A 17,377-nucleotide genomic window follows, 5' to 3' on the forward strand; every position below is an offset into this window, starting at 1 on the left:
AAATTGAAGGAAATCCTTGATTCATTTTAATGTCAGACTGACAGGATAGTATGAAAACGGTGTCACGTGATGGTGTGTGTGTAGGACAAAGGAAGACCAGCTCTGATAATTTTCTACTTTTGTGACCTCTTTAGCGAACTGTCTGGATATGTTTTTGAGTTGGAGCATCTATGAGGTATTTTTTGATGAACTTCAGATAAGCATTTTAGCTGTTGCATGTTCCAAAAGTGTCGTTTAATACAGACATTGTTTGACTATTATGGCTCAACAGGTGCCCGGTGAAGTCACGGATGAGTGCTCCCGTGGTTGTAAACAAAAATCAGGTACTTACTCGATGACGGATTCAGTGGTCAAGACATGTTATTTAACACCTGATCAGGCCCGTACATTTAGCGCACCTGTGGTCGGCACTGGTCTTAGTAAGCCGTTTGCTAACATCTCCGTTAAACGATTCTGAAAACTCCGCTAAAAAAACAGATGGAGAAACCAACCAGGTAAACTACAGGAACAATTAAATAAAGCTTTTTGAGGCAACGGATGAATTTCGGGCCTCACTCAAGAGTCCATGCTTTTATGGATCAAATAGTTTAAAGCACTTGTAAACCCATTTGCGGAGACTATATGCTGATTTGTTTGAAAGATATGCTTATACAGAAAATTTCATCCTGTGTTTTGAAAGTAAAGTGTCGGAAATAGTTGCAAATGATTCCAAAATTCCAGGATATTGTACACTCGGAGATAAGAAAAACTCTGTAGCAAAGGACATTGACTCAAGAGTAAGCTCCGCTGTTTATAAAAAAGAACTTGAATCCCTACAAGGGCATATACAGAAGTCCAGAACTCCCCTATATATCTGTTAATGACGAAAGTCGCCGAGTTAGAATCCGGTTATCAGATAAAAACACGACGCGTCACTAGAGGATACAGGAGCAATATTCCCGTAGGACCTGCCTTAAGTTCATCAATTTACCTGTTCCGCAGTCTGAAACAACCGAAACTTTCAATCCCCTATCAGCCATCCAGAAAATATGTAAGGGATAAGCTGGACATTACTATTGATGACAGTTCAAATATCGCGTTGTCATATCCTAGGAACGATTTCCAGTGAACGCAAGGGTCACGGCTATATCTTGCGTTTTGTCCGATACAGTGACCGTGCAAAGAGTTTTTGATAGCGAAGTCCAAATTAAAGGGTAAACCCTAGATAAAAATTCTTATTGTTGAGGCTTTAACAAAATATCGCCAACGTCTCGTACATGTGCTGAACCGAACATCGCCACCCTGAAGAATAATAGATTCGTTTTGGACAGGGGACGGTCAAATTCTTCGCAAAAAAATCTCCAGCGAGCCGGAAAGAATCCTTATACGGTAGTGAAGCGGAGCTCTCCTCCGTCAGCTGGTTGTGTTCCAGTCGATCCAACTCCCGCAGGTGGCAGAGATCACCAACATTCTCCAAAATAAACATTGTATAGTTTGTTTATGGAGTCGAAATATTGATATTTGCTGTTATCTTTAACATTGCACGCTATCCTGGTATTCTGGTTAAACCGGAGATTGTCCTTTTGAATATGGAGTTTTCATGTTGTTGGTATATTATATTTGTTTTTCTATACTTTGTCTTACAATAGTATAAAAGAACAGAAATTTATCTGGGAGGAAAATTAATATTTCCATATACTCGTAGAAATAGTGTTCAGAATAAGCAATGCTATAAAATACCTTTGTATTACAACAGAAATAATATGTTACATAATATATGGTAATTACGACCAATTTGTGTTTTTCTAATATGACAAAATCAGTATTATTAATCATTTTCCAATTACAAATTGAAACATTTGAGGTCATAAATAATGTTTTGAAGTTTAATGCAGTGTGCAATTGTTTTATCGAGTTCCCCTGATGCCAAATCAATACTAGTGCTATTGTGCATCATAAAATTTAATAAATCACACTATTAGTCAAAAACATAACAATAATGAAATAGAAAATACCCCAATAATTTATGGTTTTTGTATAAATTGTTACCAAGTATCCTAGTCTTGAAACTCAAACGTCAACAATGTGTGTACTCAAAGATTTTTCGCGGGTTTATTTTTGGTATGTCAAGTAGTGAAAAAAAAAATTTTGTTTATTTTGCTAAAGATACATAGTTATTAGTGTTGACAACTTAGAATTTACAAAATGATACCTAACCTAAAATTTCATATAGCCACACATTAGTTAATATGTTGGACACTTTTGCATTTTGGTTTTGGTGTGATAATCAGAAATTAGGACTATGTGTAACCTATACTAATGATGATATAACAAAATAGATAGTAGTACAGATCCAAATCAAAACCAATGTTATTTGCCAAATATAGTAGTTGTAAATTCCAAATCAAACCAATGTTTGCAAATAATATAGTAGTTATAAAATTCAAATCAAATACCAAATGTTTACGTCTGAAATCTGTCAGAGTTGCTCCCTTTGTTCGCTTCATATCGTTCCGGATATTGTAGTTACCTCCCTGTGAGGTAATACATTTCTGCTTCAGGAATGATTTGTAAATAAAGGTTTTTAATCGAGTGTCAATTTTTGTATTGAGAGGAGTAAAATCTAATGGTTGACATTTTTTGTGTATTAAACCTATTACTATATACAGTGTAGAAACTATGAATAAAAAAATACTGACGTAATATAGTTTTGTGAGAATATAAACACATGAGTAGAAATTGTGTACTATTGTTAATATCGACGATATAACAATGATAATAATTATAAAAAATAATATGAAAAAAAAATATTTAATATAAAAGAAAATAAAAAAAAAACAAAAAAAAACAAAAAAATTTAAAAAAAAAATAAAAAAAATATTAATATATAAAAAAATATGGATATTAAGAATTAAAAAAAAAACAAAAATACAAAATAAAAAAAAAATAAATAATTCTAACAAGAATATTCACAACAATCCAACCACCGCCACATTAATCCCCTCCCTCACCCCCCTACATCAGACCATAAAAACACTCACAAAAACCCCCCACGCGCCACCCCCATCCCCCCCCATGCACTCCTCCCCAAACCAACCCCCACACACCCACACCCTCTCACCCCCCCCAACCAAAACCAAAACCCACTCCCAAAACTCACACATCAATAAAAACCCAACAAGCTCATCCCCCCCTACCCCCAAATCAACATACAACACCCTCAGAACCCCCGCCCACCCAACCCCCCCCCCCATCAAACCTTCCCCCAAAAACCAACACTGCCCCCCCCCTTCCCAAAAAACCCCTTCCGCCCCACCCCCCAACCCCCCCCCCACGCCAATCTCCCCACCCTCCCCCCCTCCCCCTACCCATCCACGCAACAAACCCCCAGCCCCAAAACCAACCTCAACCACCCGCCACACGCCTCCCCAACCCCCCCCACCCACCCCCACTCAATTCCCCACCGACCCGCAAAGCCACCCCCGGCAACCGCCCCCCAAACCAAACCACCCCCAAAACATAAAGCACCCCAAACCCTCTCTCAACTCCCCCCCGCACAAACACTCAAACAACCCCCGCACGCACTGACCTAACCCCACACAACCCATAACGCAAAACACCCCACAAGCCCCCACACCCCCCCCTACCCCAATCCACACCCCCCCTTAACCATGACACACCCACCATATGCAGAAGGCCACCCCCCCTCTCACATCCGCGAGCCTAACACTAACGAGCTTAATGTGTGAAACAAAAAAAGATTTAACCCTGTCAAATGTCCTTACACCCGACTACCCATTGTCATCTCTCACCCCTAAACATATGATTTGACTCTCAACCCCCAGCGCTTGGTATATCACCAACAACCACAATCCGCTATATCCCACTCCCTAGTATCCTCTTGTTTACGAATGCAGAAGATCTCATCTTACAGCTCCACCTGCAAACCCATGTGTTATTTTATGTAGTTATTCCTATATAGAATCTGTCCGTCTTATGTTCCTTTATCTGCATCTAACCCTATTCCTCTTAAAATCTATCACTGTACAGTCCGTCTCACCTCCATATCCCACTTGTACAATGAGAGAAATCGAGAAATACTCTAATACATGTACATCTGTGAAAATATAGTAATTACTTCGGGCAACCTCCAAATAGGTATGTTTTATCCAATTTGTAACCCCCATATAATGGGTAGTTATGATATATAATACCTGGAGGGTTTATGCCATTGGTGATTATTTACTTAAAGAAACGCATATCTTTTTGTGTATACAAAAGGTTACATGTTTTAAGCGATACTGAACAGGACAGATTCCTTATTTATGTAATGTTCAATACTGCTCTGTATTCCAGTGTATTTTTCGCCTATATAACTTGTTTGCAGAAGCATAACTTCGAAAAAGAGAACATTGCCATTTTTCTTAGTAACTAATAGTTTGTTTTATTTTTATACATATGATTAACATGGTTAAATCCGGTATAAGACTTAGAAATGACGCAATCGAGAACCATCTTTCAGCAGTAACTTTTGATAAAATTATCGTTAACTCTGAAATACTCGGTTTATGTTTGTTAACTTAAGATTTTGTTCTAGTCTCAGGTTTCTAATACCGAATTTTCTTAATCATATTCTTATTCTACTTATATTAACACTTCTGGACGTTGAGACTAATCCTGGCACTGGCGTTGGACAGAGCTTCTACCGTATTCCATCTGAACGTTTAGAAGTATTCGAACAAAATTAGGATTCATATAGAAGATGTAGCTGCGCCGAAATATGAATATCTTCGCTGCCTATTACTGTAGGAGCCATCATGATGACAAACGTACCTTTAACGATGTATATTCCTCTTTTATCCGGCCTACCTCTTCGCAACCACGTTAGACTGGACTCCAGCTAACACTCGGTGCGGCGGGGTGGGTGTCATATGATATAAGTCACATTAGTCTATTGACAAGCTTGACTCGTCGCTAGATCATCTTGAACACGCCCGGGTGATGAAATTTTTTTGGAATACGAGTTATCTAGCATCAAACCAATCTATTGTTCCTTATGTACTATCTATAGATCTGAAGTTTCAGCTCGCGCGGTCTTTTTTGGGAACAATTACATAACTCTAATAGAAATATGCTCTAGATATTTCACCTAACATATATTATTTAGCTGGTGAAGTTAATGTTGATTTGCTTCAATGTTGCAACCAAAACCCCAAAATTCTTTGAGGATATTTATGAGATACTTATCGAGTTTACACCAATATAGTATATCAACTGAATCTACACGGATAGGTCAGACTAGATCCAAGTTTGCTTGACCCAATTCTTTTAAGTCAGTCCTATAGTCTTGTATTGATTATCTTCTGAAATAAAATATTGATAGATCGGATATGCGCGATCATGAAGGTTGTATAGTCAGTGTAAACGCTTGCCAAGGGCTTTTTAATTACTGTTTATAAGAGAAAAAAATTTGGGTTTTTTATAAAAGAGCCCGATTTTAACAAGTTAAAATTGATCTTATAATCGCATTACTGGACTGGCGGGATTTCTTTGCTTGGTAGTGGGTTCAGTTGACAATGCGAAGTGAAACTTTTTAACTAAATGTAATGTTCAAATTTCATTTAAGTGAGTGTATCCCTCTCTAAAGAAGTTGACAATTAGGCCGTCTGGCTAAACCCTGGATTGACTTCCTGAGCTCAGAAAAGATCTAAAGAATCCGGGACTCGGTTACATAAAAATAAGCTAGAAAAATTCTAAGCGGTTTTCAGGATTTTCTAAATTTTAAAAAGACCATACGAAACAAAGTATAATCAATATGAAAAAAGTATTCGTCCGTTTAAACTTTTTATGAAAATGTGCATGGGTATAACTGATAAACTGATTTTAATTCTGAACCAAAGAAGCTTATAGGAAGTTAAATCATCGAGTTTTACTAATACTCTAATGGAACCTTCACAAATTTATACAAACTCTTGCAGATCCTGTTACGGATAATTATAGTTACGTGTGATGGATGATAATAATCTAAAATTATATTAAATGATAACCTTGTCGCATCATTACTCGTATAAAGGAGAACAAGAACGCCCTCAAGATCGCAACTATTACACTGAAAACAAATATAAAGATTAAATTCTTATTACAGTTTTTTTAAAATCACTCTGAAATCCAAAGATGTACTAGCAAAATATTAAAGCTACGGCACAGGGCCTCGGGTCATGATTGGTATCCAGTCCCAACAATATGATAAAACAATGTTTGTAGATAATAACTAATAGTAAACACTCGAGAATAACATTTCAATATGTCTTTGTAATGATGGCATTTATCCGATACTTTGGAAATTGGCAAATTGTTTTGGCCCTTATATTTAAAAAAGGTGATAGACATTCCGTAACAAATTAACGTTCCAATATCTCCATTTGTCCCACTGTTGGTAAAAGTTTTTGAACGTGTTATTTTTTATAACACATAATTAAATATTTCCAAATGAGAAAAATTCATTATTTTATACATACCAAACTTGTTTCCTCCCAGGACATTCCACTGTTATTATCAATTAATCGAAAAGTACCGTTACATTTGTTTATCCCTCGAAGATAAGGAAAACATACATGTATTATGCTTTTTTGTTGAGCATTTTCATACATGCTTTTGACAGGGTGTGGCATTCTGGAGTTATATTGTAAAAATAAAGTCCTATGTAATTGGGAGGCGAATTATTAGTTTGGTTAACAGGAATAACAATAAGTCAAAAGTAAAAGCGCTCGGATACGTGCCTATTGTAGTCCCCCCACGTACCTCAGACGGCATCTCACACTGCTATACTTTCCACTTCCAGAAATAGACGGTTTGAGGGCGAAAAATAGTCGACTGCTGGAGATGCGAGACATCCCCAATATAACGGCTTTCCCCCACCCCCATACACTATCCTACGCCGCTCCTCCCCCCTCCCTCCTATCCCTTAATCTCCGTCGACTCATACACAAAGCTCACCCCTAGAATTCACTGGGCCAGAGATCCAGACTTTCTTTCTGACCCACAACCTCCGGCGCTCGCGTCCCTTTTAAGCAGAGGATACCTCTCTATCAAGGTTTCTCTTCTCTTTCTTGTCGCATACGAAACTTCAAACAACGTTTAACACTAAAAAAGATTCTTGATGAATCCTTTTTAATAACAACCTGGGCAACAATTAAATAAAACAAGAATAAATAATGGCTAGTGTCTTTTAAATCTCAGACTTAAAAACCGATTCTTGTTCTTCCTCTGCTCTTATTTCTTACACTGGTAATTGAAAAAATACAAGTGATTATGTTATTAGAATTAGAATTTCAATGGTAAATATTTTAGACCTTTACCGACCGGTCAGTTAGGCATTTATGGGGGCTCAGGTCTCATTACCGTCAGTCATAGTATGGGTAGGTATTCAACTTCTAGTGCCAAATGGGGGCGACTTCTTACGTTGGAATCCAAAGAAAAAGGCACTGGATAACAAACGCACATAACAACGCAAATCGCACACTTCACAGCAATAAACAACATCATCTATTCAGTTGCCACATAAATCGGGGAGGGAGTGTAGACGATTCACTCGTGGGGGAAGCTATTTTATATTACTTCAGTAATGAAAAAGTTAAATGATGTTGATAGAAAATTTCTGAAATTTTTAATACAACGGTGACTGGCTGTGCGCTCAGAAATATATCGCGCTTTTATTTTACCCGTGATTAGAAATACGGCATTGCGTGGTGAAATAGTGGGGAAATGGTTTTTTTCTACTCAGACTGGAGAAAAAATAGAAAAGTTCAAAAAGGACAGCTGCTAGTATAATTTCCGGTCTCCTTCTTATGCAAGTAGCGATTCTCCTTATATTTGAAAACTGGTTTAGAATCTGCTATCTTCTAGAAAAGGAACAGGAAAAAAACTTCATCTTCTCTATAAAATGCGCACAAATATTAAACTTCCCTGATTTTATATACTTTCTTAACTGTCCTTCGTACGATTCAAGATTCTAAGCTGCGATAATACCATTAAGAGAAATAGTGATGACTATAGCATTCCATATTTCAGACTAACTCTCTACTAACACTTCTTTTTCTACCTTCTACTCTTCGCTCTTGGTTGTATGATTTTTAGAATAATTAGAATAACCTGCTGTTAAATCAGCAATTTCATTGAGGCCTTTTTAGAAATTCACTAAAAACCGGTATTTTGAAAATCTTCTCCTTCATACTTTGGCAAATGGTGATACGGAAGTTTTAATATATTGCATACCAAAACTTTGACCATGCGAATGTTAGTTCCCTACTATAATTACGATTTGTTCAGGATAGACCTAGTGGAAACTCCATGCAGTAATTGTGGACATATTTGGTGAAAAGTTGTACATTCACTTTGATTTTTTCGAATGTAAAAATATATATGTGAAGTTGAAAATTTTTTTTGCTATAGGGAAAGCCTAAATACTAATGAAAATTTAAATGTTCTTATTGATTTAATTTTAATCTTGTTTGGAAATGAGGAATCCTGTCTCTGGAAACGAAAACACAGGCAAAATTTTTATATGGTCTACACTATCATTAAATTCAAGCATGTAAAAGGATTTTAATATTAGACGAATAACCTTATTGTTATACACCTATCATGTTCTTTTCCGATATCTCTATTTGTGTTAATTTTTGTGTTATCTAGAAAGGCGACCTTTTAAATCACGTTATTTTTTAGATATGTATGGCAAGTTGGTACAAGAGTCATTTTACAGTCTTCAACAAGCCTCAGCAGTGTAGCTTGACAGCCAAATCCCCTAAGAAAGGCTGCTAAAAAGGACTAAAAATGTCATTGAAAAAACAACAGAATTTGATCATGTATAGCTCGTTCATATAGCTCGGAAACAGAAGGTAATATGATTTCAGGCCTGTAATTCTGTTTATCTAAAGTAGTTTTTTTCTTTAATGTAGGTAGTACTTGTTTCAAGTTATTTGGAAATAAGTTACTGTTGAAGCTAAAATTTATGATATTACTGGTAGGAAGAGAAATAGTTTTTTCACAAGATTTCAAGACCTCAGCTGGTATACCATCAACTCCAGTAGCCGTTTTAGACTGTAGTTCATATATCATTTTATTAACATAATCTGGGTTCACTGGTTTGAAATAAAAAGGTTCCCTGTCAGAGCCATTAATTTGTTCATGAATTTTTTGGATACTTGGGTGAGAGCTTAAAACAACATCATCGTTAGACCCAATATCCTTTGCAACATTTATGAAATCGTTATCAAAAATACTACATACATCCTTTTGATGAGATATTATTTTATCTCCATTGAGGATCATAGTGAGATCACCATTCCCTCCCTTTTGAGATAAAAACGGTCTAATGGTGGGCAAAAAATACTTGGATGGAGGCCCTCCATGACACCGCAAAAATAGATTCTAAGCGACTGTCTTTTAAGTTTTGTAACTAAATTTCTTTGTTTCCTGTATACCTGTCCTAATTATGAGATGACGTCACATCCTCGATACTCCAGGGCTTCCGATCACTTACGATCTCTACACCCCTGGACTATCTCATAGTGAAATTGAAGGCAGTTCAGCGGAAAACATTTGACCAATCACAGGCCAGCAAAGATTTCCTTTGATGACTACAGAGAGAATGACGCCTAACATCAAAGCAACACAGACACCACAGTGTGCCGTTATACGGCTCTTTTGATGTACATCAAATGACTAAGTTACCTGTTCCGTTGCCTCCAGTTTTACTATGAGATAGTCCAGGGGTGTAGAGATCGTAAGTGATCGGAACCCCTGGAATATCGAGGAGTGGAGTATGAACTTGGCCATGTGTGGTGATTTTTTGTTGTTTTTTTTTTTTAGTAGTATGACGCTTCCTATAGCTAGCCCTGCGTAGATTCAGTTCATGAAAAAACTGTTAAGTTTATTGAGGTCTACTTAGTCTATTCTTTAAAGGGCACATGCTCATTTATGACGCTGACGCGTACCCAGACAAACGATTACGTGACGGGTACGTTAAACTCTGTCAGTTTTAATTCTTTATGACACTGTCTAAAATAATGTTTCATTGAGCCCAGTAAACTTTTTCTGGGTGCCACCAAACACGTACGACTTGCAGAAAAGAAAAGGATTTACATCATGGTATTTTTCCTTGGGTATCAAAGAGGGGCTTACCTACCTTCACAAGTGCCACTAGGGCCCCAACATATTTGTAAACTAAACTGTAAACATATTATTATATTTTTGATAGTAACAATTGGTATGAAACTCGTGCAGTACGAGGATAAAACAGGACCTGTGTGTGTATTCAAACCGTGATTATTGTTTAATATGGATGGTTTAATAATAACAAAATTTGACTGATTATCCTTAACCATTAAAGGAAACAATTTAACTTTCCATTGAGAGCAGTGATGAACAAAAAAATTGTCCAAAGTATTTTGAACGAAGTATATTATAAATTGGGCCTATTGAATGCATCGGGAAATTTTATGATAAAATATGCCCAGGTAGACATATCTCCTGACCTCGGTCTAAATGTCGTCTCGGCTCGCTAATGGTACCCACTCAAAAGACCACGCCAAAATCACAAAATCTACGCAGTGGCTGGTGGTATCTTCCGAGTACCACCATAGACTGTGTTCATCCCACAATATCCTTTGGAGGTGTCATGACCCCGTACTTTGTAGAAACTCCATTTAAACATCATGTAGCTCACTTACTTTAACCGTCACCGCCATGTTCATTTGTTTTTCGGAACGCTTCTCGAGTATTTACCCATTAGCACAACATTACATAATTTGCATAATGTAGTCACGATATGTAAAATCGAGAAGCGTCCCGAGAGAGAAAAAAGAACATGGCGTACTTGTTTTATTGTGACGGTTAAAGTAAGTGAGCTACACGATGTTTAAATGGAGTTTCTACAAAGTACGGGTCATGACACCTCCAAAGGAGATTGTATGGATGAACACAGTTATGGGTACTGTGTTTACCACCACCAAAGCGTCGATTTGTGATTTTGCTTGGTTTTTTGAGTTTTTTGAGGGGTACCCATTAGCAGCCGAGACGACATTTCGACCGGGACAGGGAAATGTCTAACGCTAGCATTATTTTCGTAAATTTCCCCGATTCATACAAGGCCATAACTTCGTCAATACTTGGCCAATTTTGTCTCATCAAGCGACTCAATGGAAAGATAAATTTATTTCTCTTTAAGGTAAGATATCCGTCAATGTTGTATATTACCCATTTAATTAAAAATAATCACGGTTTTAAAGAAAAAATAGGTCCGTTTTTCTCGACCGCACTCCGAGTTTCATACCCTTGGATACTATAATATATATATGTATACTATTGGTTAAAAATGCCACGGTCCCTGTAGAACCAGTATCATGAACTATATCTGGATAGCCCCAAATACTGTGTGTTCAGTTTTCATAAATTTCCAGATATGATCAAAAATAGAAAATATGAAGATATTTACAGAGAAGAGATGGTTTGACTCTGAATATCCCTTTCGCATAACATATGTCTACTATGACTATTATCACTATAAGTAGTTCTGATAATCGATTATATAATGATATAAGTTGAAATCTTACAAGGGGTGGACTCAGGACTGTAAACTAAAAAATTATGGGACATATCCCAGTTATATTGTTTGTTATGCATGACAGGACCAAACGAATCCTGTAAATTTTATTTATCGCTCTTTGACTCCCATCGTTCTCGCGTGTATACATCTAAGATGGTAGCATTGAGTATCATCTATAGGATCGCTACGTAGCTAGTGTCTCACACATTTAAGATGGACCCCCACGGAAAAAACAGACCATGATGTCATGTCTCTGAGTGTTGACGACATTAGAACTAGGCCATATTTATTGTCGCATTGATCTTTTGGGACTTGTTTTCCGGACAGACCCTACCAGCTCTTGGATCATTAGTATAGATAGAAGCAGACGCGTTCACTCCTTTCACGGATTGGCAAGACGAGCTAGTTTTACTCCTAACTTACTGATCGCCCATGTTCAGATAGGCTAGAAACTAGAATTCGATAGAAGCGATGTAAGCGTATGCTAGATAAATAGAAAATCATAAACGATATTTCTGCATTTCTTTAACTTATATGTTATCCGTCTTGATCAGTATGGTGCTCATCTATACGGATGAAATGGTGAGAGTATTGATTAAGGTGTCTTGTGACTCGATTTTTTGGTTAGAAGGGCACTAGAATCTACGCACGAGTCAACGAAATTCTTCTATGAGAGTTTAAAATCTCAAAGATAAGTGTTTTGTTGTTTTGAATAAAATGACTAACTAGTCTTAGTGTGCGTGTTTTAGTTCCTTTTTATAGTTAATGGTATCACCGAAATCTATTTACAAAGCGTCTTGACTAGTATCTGACTTATTTATTTTTAAACATTTTGGAAAACTTTAGAGTGTTAAGTACATATATAGACTAATCGTGATATCTTACCGAACTGTAGTACCACTCTCGAGTTGCTGTTTATGTTCGCAGAACTAACAAATTAGATGATACCCATGAAAACAGACATACAATGTGGCTGTGATTAAGTAGTGGCACCTCGTGTGGCTACAACTCACTCATAATTTAAACCCTGTATATTTTTACGTCGCATTTAATCTGGACATCAAGAAACTAGTCCTATAGGTGCATACTTGTATGTAGGGATAGATGAAATGTATCTCAGACTGTAAAGATATATTTGAAGATTAATTTTAGTGCCAGGTGGTACTTGACATCCCACTCCTGCCTCCCTCCCTAATGGACGAATTGAATTAGCATTATATGTATGTTCGTTTAAATGTTGTACTTAGGTAATATTGGTACGGGAACAGAGAAACGTTACTAAAACGGAAATATTAATTATATCTTTGTTATCTGTAGATTTCCAAAGTTTTGCGCACTCTCCGTTTTGTAACTCCAGAGATAGATTAGTATCTATATACCTGTCATGAAAACTCCAACGAAATCAAACGATATCAAATTTGTAGACTATCTACAGGTTACTATTTTTCGCAGTAGATGAGATATATCATAGTAGAATGATATTTATCTGATAGTCCTAAATTACGTTCCCGTAGTTTACATCTTAAATAGCGTGGACTTAGAGGACCTCTGTTGAATTGATTCTTCAGTTTGAAAGGATCTTACTTAAGGTTTTACAATGGATTCATGGGGATCATTACCTCGAGACAATAACACTGTTACTCGGGTAACCCTAGGGTGCGTAATCTGTAGTAAAACTTATCCACCAATGAACAGTTGGACCCACACTTAAGACCTTTCTAATGATACAGTGATGAAGGGGTTCTGAATCATTCAAATTGTGATATACGAAGATGTCACGGTCTAAGCCCCCACGTGCAACGAGTTTCTACATAGATTGTGAGGGTTTTTTCGTCCTAGGGAGACTCGACGATCACTTGTTCTCCTAGTGTAATGTTCCTCAACTAGAAAAGAAAGGATTGTCATATGTAAATTTAGGGCATGATAGTTCTCAAGGCTACAAAAACTAATTATACACACAAGATAATACGGCTCGTATCGACGCTTCGATCCAGAATTTCACATTCTGAGAAAGTAAACGACTAACAGTATGCGCTATGTTATTTGAATTGCCCAGAGTCGAGGAAGTCACAAACGAACCCCATGTGCATAAAAAAAGATATGGATGTTCATCTGGATAAACTCACCTAATTTAAAACGTACTTATACATCATTTTGTGCAATAGTCTATAACTCAAATGCAGTCCTCTTCCCTCGTTGAATGGGATTAGTCATGCTTTTGAATCAATAGTGATACAGAAGACAAACTCTATATGTGTCTAATATCTCATGCAGTATTTCTCACTAGTTTTTGTCCCCAAATCTATCTTTCTTATCTCAAAAATGAAAAAACGTATGTGTAACGTTGTAAGATTCAAATAATGCAAATGTGTGTTTGCAAATAAAGGAATGAATATTATTTTACGTATATGGGTTTATATGTAGTGTATCTAAGGAATTATTAATGTTTCGGATGTCCTGTAAGAAAACATTGATACTAGAAATGGCTATTCATATTTAACAAACTTAATAATCCTTATTATCTCGGCATACTATACGTCCCAATGATTAAGCTATCTATGCCTTTCTTAATATAAATCACAAGAAGTCGTGTTTCAAGATTTAAGTGTGTGTTATGGTCAATGTGACTTTTGAATGAATGTCAGAGACTATTTATTTATAAGTATCTTGGTATAGCCCGGTCGCATATCAGGATGCCTACCGGCCGTTAAAAATCAGTGGTCTGTTCGGCCTGTCCAGAAACATGGGCAGGGAAGTTGTTATAAAGGTTTTAGGTCATTTGGGCCATGTGAAAATCGTAGTAAGAGCATAAAAACGCGAAATCTATGATTACAACGCAAAAAGTAGTTAGACATGAGAAACCGCGAAATTAAATTACAACAAAAAGGTACGTAGTATAAGACATGAATGAAAACGTGAAAAGTAACTAAATTACACAAACAAAAAGTAGTGTTAGACATGAAACGCGAAATTAAATTACAACAAAAATAGTTAGCCATGAGAAAACGCTAAATTTAAATATTCAGACAAAAATAGTGTAACCATGAAAACGCATGAAAATTTTATATTACGAACAAAAAAACTGTAGTAAGGACATGCCTGAAAACGCGAAATTAAATTACAACAAAAATAGTTTTAGACTTGAAAACGCGAAATATTAATTACAACAAAAAGTAGTTAGACATGAAAACGCGAAATTAGAATTAAATACAAACAGTAGTTTAGACATGATACAACGTGAAATTAATTTCAACTAAAAGTACAAACAAAAAGTAGTTAAGCTTACAACATGGAAAAACGAAAACGCGAAATTAAATTACAACAAACAGTATTTAGACATTAAAACGCGAAATTTGAATTACAAACAAAAATAAGTTTAGACATGAAAACGCGAAATTAAATTACAACAAAAAGTAGTAGAAGTCATGAAACGATAAATTAAATTACAAACAAGAATAGTTAGACATCAACAACACGAAATGATATTACAGAGCTCTAAAAAGTAGTTCAGACATGTACGAACTCAATAAAAATTTTTAGAAAACATCGAAAAACGCTCGTAATTGAATATTACAAACTAAAACAGTTTAGTTAGACATGAAAACGCGAAAATTAAAATACAAACAAAGTAGTTGTTAGACATGAAAACGCGATCCAGAATTAAATATTACAAACAAAAGTAGTTAGACATGTGAATAAAAACGCGAAATTTAAAATTACTAAACATCAAAAGTAAGTTAGACATGAAAAACGCGAAGTTAAATTTACAACAAACTAAAGTAAGTTAGACCATGAAAACGTGGAGACTTAATATTACAACAAAAGTAGTTAGACATAAAACTCGCGAAATTAACAATACAGACAAAAAGTAGTTATGGGGAGAAACATTAAAAACGACATGAAAACGGTGAAAATTAAATTACAACATAAAGTAGTTAGACATGAAAACGCGAAATTTAATTACAACAAACAAGTAGTTAGACATGAAAACGCGAAATTAAATTACAACAAAAAGTAGTAGACATGAAAACGCGAAATTAAATTACAACAAAAAGTAGTTATGACATGAAAACGCGCGAAATAAATTACAACAAAAAAAGTAGTGAAGACATGTGAAAACGCTGAAATTAAATTACAACACAAAAGTAGTGTAGGGACGCTGAAAAACGCGAAATTAAAATTTACAACTAAAAGTAGTTAGACTAGACGAGAAAACTCTGAAATTAAATTACAACCAAAAAAGTTAGTTAGACATGAAAACGCGAAAATTAAATCACAACAAAAAATAGTGTTTTAGGACATGAAAACGCCGTACAATTAAATTACAAACCAAAAAAGTTAGGCGTTAGGACTGTGAGAAACGCGAAACATCGCTAAAAATTCTCAACTAAATAAATAGTATCGTTATGATAGACATGAACAAACGTCGTCAAGTTAAAATCACAACAAAAAGTAGTTAGACATGAAAACGCGAAATTAAACTTACAATCAAAATGTAGTGAGCATGTAAGATTACGTGAAAATTAAATTACAACAAAAAGTAGTTAGACATGGAAAACGCGAAATTAAATTGACAACAAAAAGTAGTTAGACATGAAAACGCGAAATTATAATTACAACAAAAGTTGTTAGACTGAAAACGCCGAAAATTACAACAAAAAGTAGTTAGACATCGAGAACGTGCAATTAAATTCCTACAAAAAAGTTGGTTTTGGACATGAAAACGCGTTACAACAAAAAGTATGTTATGGACAATGCGAAATTAAATTACGCCAAAAAGTAGTTAGACATGAGAACGTTGAAATGAAATTTACAACAATAAGTGTCAGGAGAAGAAAACGCGAAATTAAATTACAACAAAAAGTAGTTAGACATGTAAAACGCGAAATAAAATTAACAAAAAGTAGTTAGACATGAATAACGCGAATTAAATTACAAACAAATAGTAATTAGACATGAAAACGTTGAAATTAAATTACAACAAAAGTAGTTAGACATGGAAAACGCGAAATTAAATTACAACAAAAAAATGAGTTAACATGAAAAACGCGAAATTAAATTACAACAATAAAGTAGTTTGACATGAGAAACGCCGAAATTAAATTACAACAAAAAGTAGTTAGACATGAAAACGCGAAATTTAAAATTACAACAAAAGCTTGTTAATTACGGACAGTTGAAAACGCTCGAAATTAAATTACAACAAAAAGTAAGTAGACATGAAAACGCGAATTAAATTACAACAAAAATAGGTTAGACATGAAAACGCGCGAAACTGATTAAATTAAAACAACAAAAAGTAGTTTGACATGAAAACGCCGAAGTTACAAATACAATAATAACAGTCGAAATGATAGACGCGAAGTTTAAATTACATCAAAAAAGTATAGACATGCGAAAACCGCGAAACGAAATTACAAACAAAAGCAGCACATGAAAATGACGAAATAATTTTGGCACGATAAAAAAGGAAGACATGAAAACGCGGAATTAAAGTGCAACGAAAATGTATTGTAATACGTGCAAAAATTGTGGAGAATTCTGATTAAAACGAAAAATTGTCATACCTTTTGTTTATTTATGATCAAATGTGACGAATGAAGTATCAAATTGATATCTCAAATGATTACCACTTGAACAGGATTCAATAATTGATCAAAATTTCAAGGGATACAAGTTGTTTCAGTCAAGATGTCATTCAGATTAACCGCCATGTTGAATTTTAGCCAAAAAACGAAAACCTGACATTAAATTTATTTTATTGATCAAATATTACAAAGATAAATGTTACGG

At 35.4% G+C, this 17,377-nt stretch overlaps 1 protein-coding gene across 1 annotated transcript in view; it reads left to right on the top strand.

The window, feature by feature from the left end:
• Positions 1 to 259: 259 nt before the first annotated feature.
• The window catches only part of LOC138309693 (tetratricopeptide repeat protein 38-like), a 63,146-nt gene continuing 46,028 nt past the window's right edge, over positions 260 to 17,377 (top strand). The window contains exons 1-2 of the mRNA XM_069250912.1: positions 260 to 323; positions 655 to 776. Coding sequence (XP_069107013.1) covers positions 260 to 323; positions 655 to 776 — 186 coding nt within the window. The remainder of the gene's footprint in view (positions 324 to 654; positions 777 to 17,377) is intronic.

Source organism: Argopecten irradians, chromosome 15, assembly GCF_041381155.1.
Source record: "Argopecten irradians isolate NY chromosome 15, Ai_NY, whole genome shotgun sequence".
Classification (NCBI taxonomy): Eukaryota; Metazoa; Mollusca; class Bivalvia; order Pectinida; family Pectinidae; genus Argopecten; species Argopecten irradians.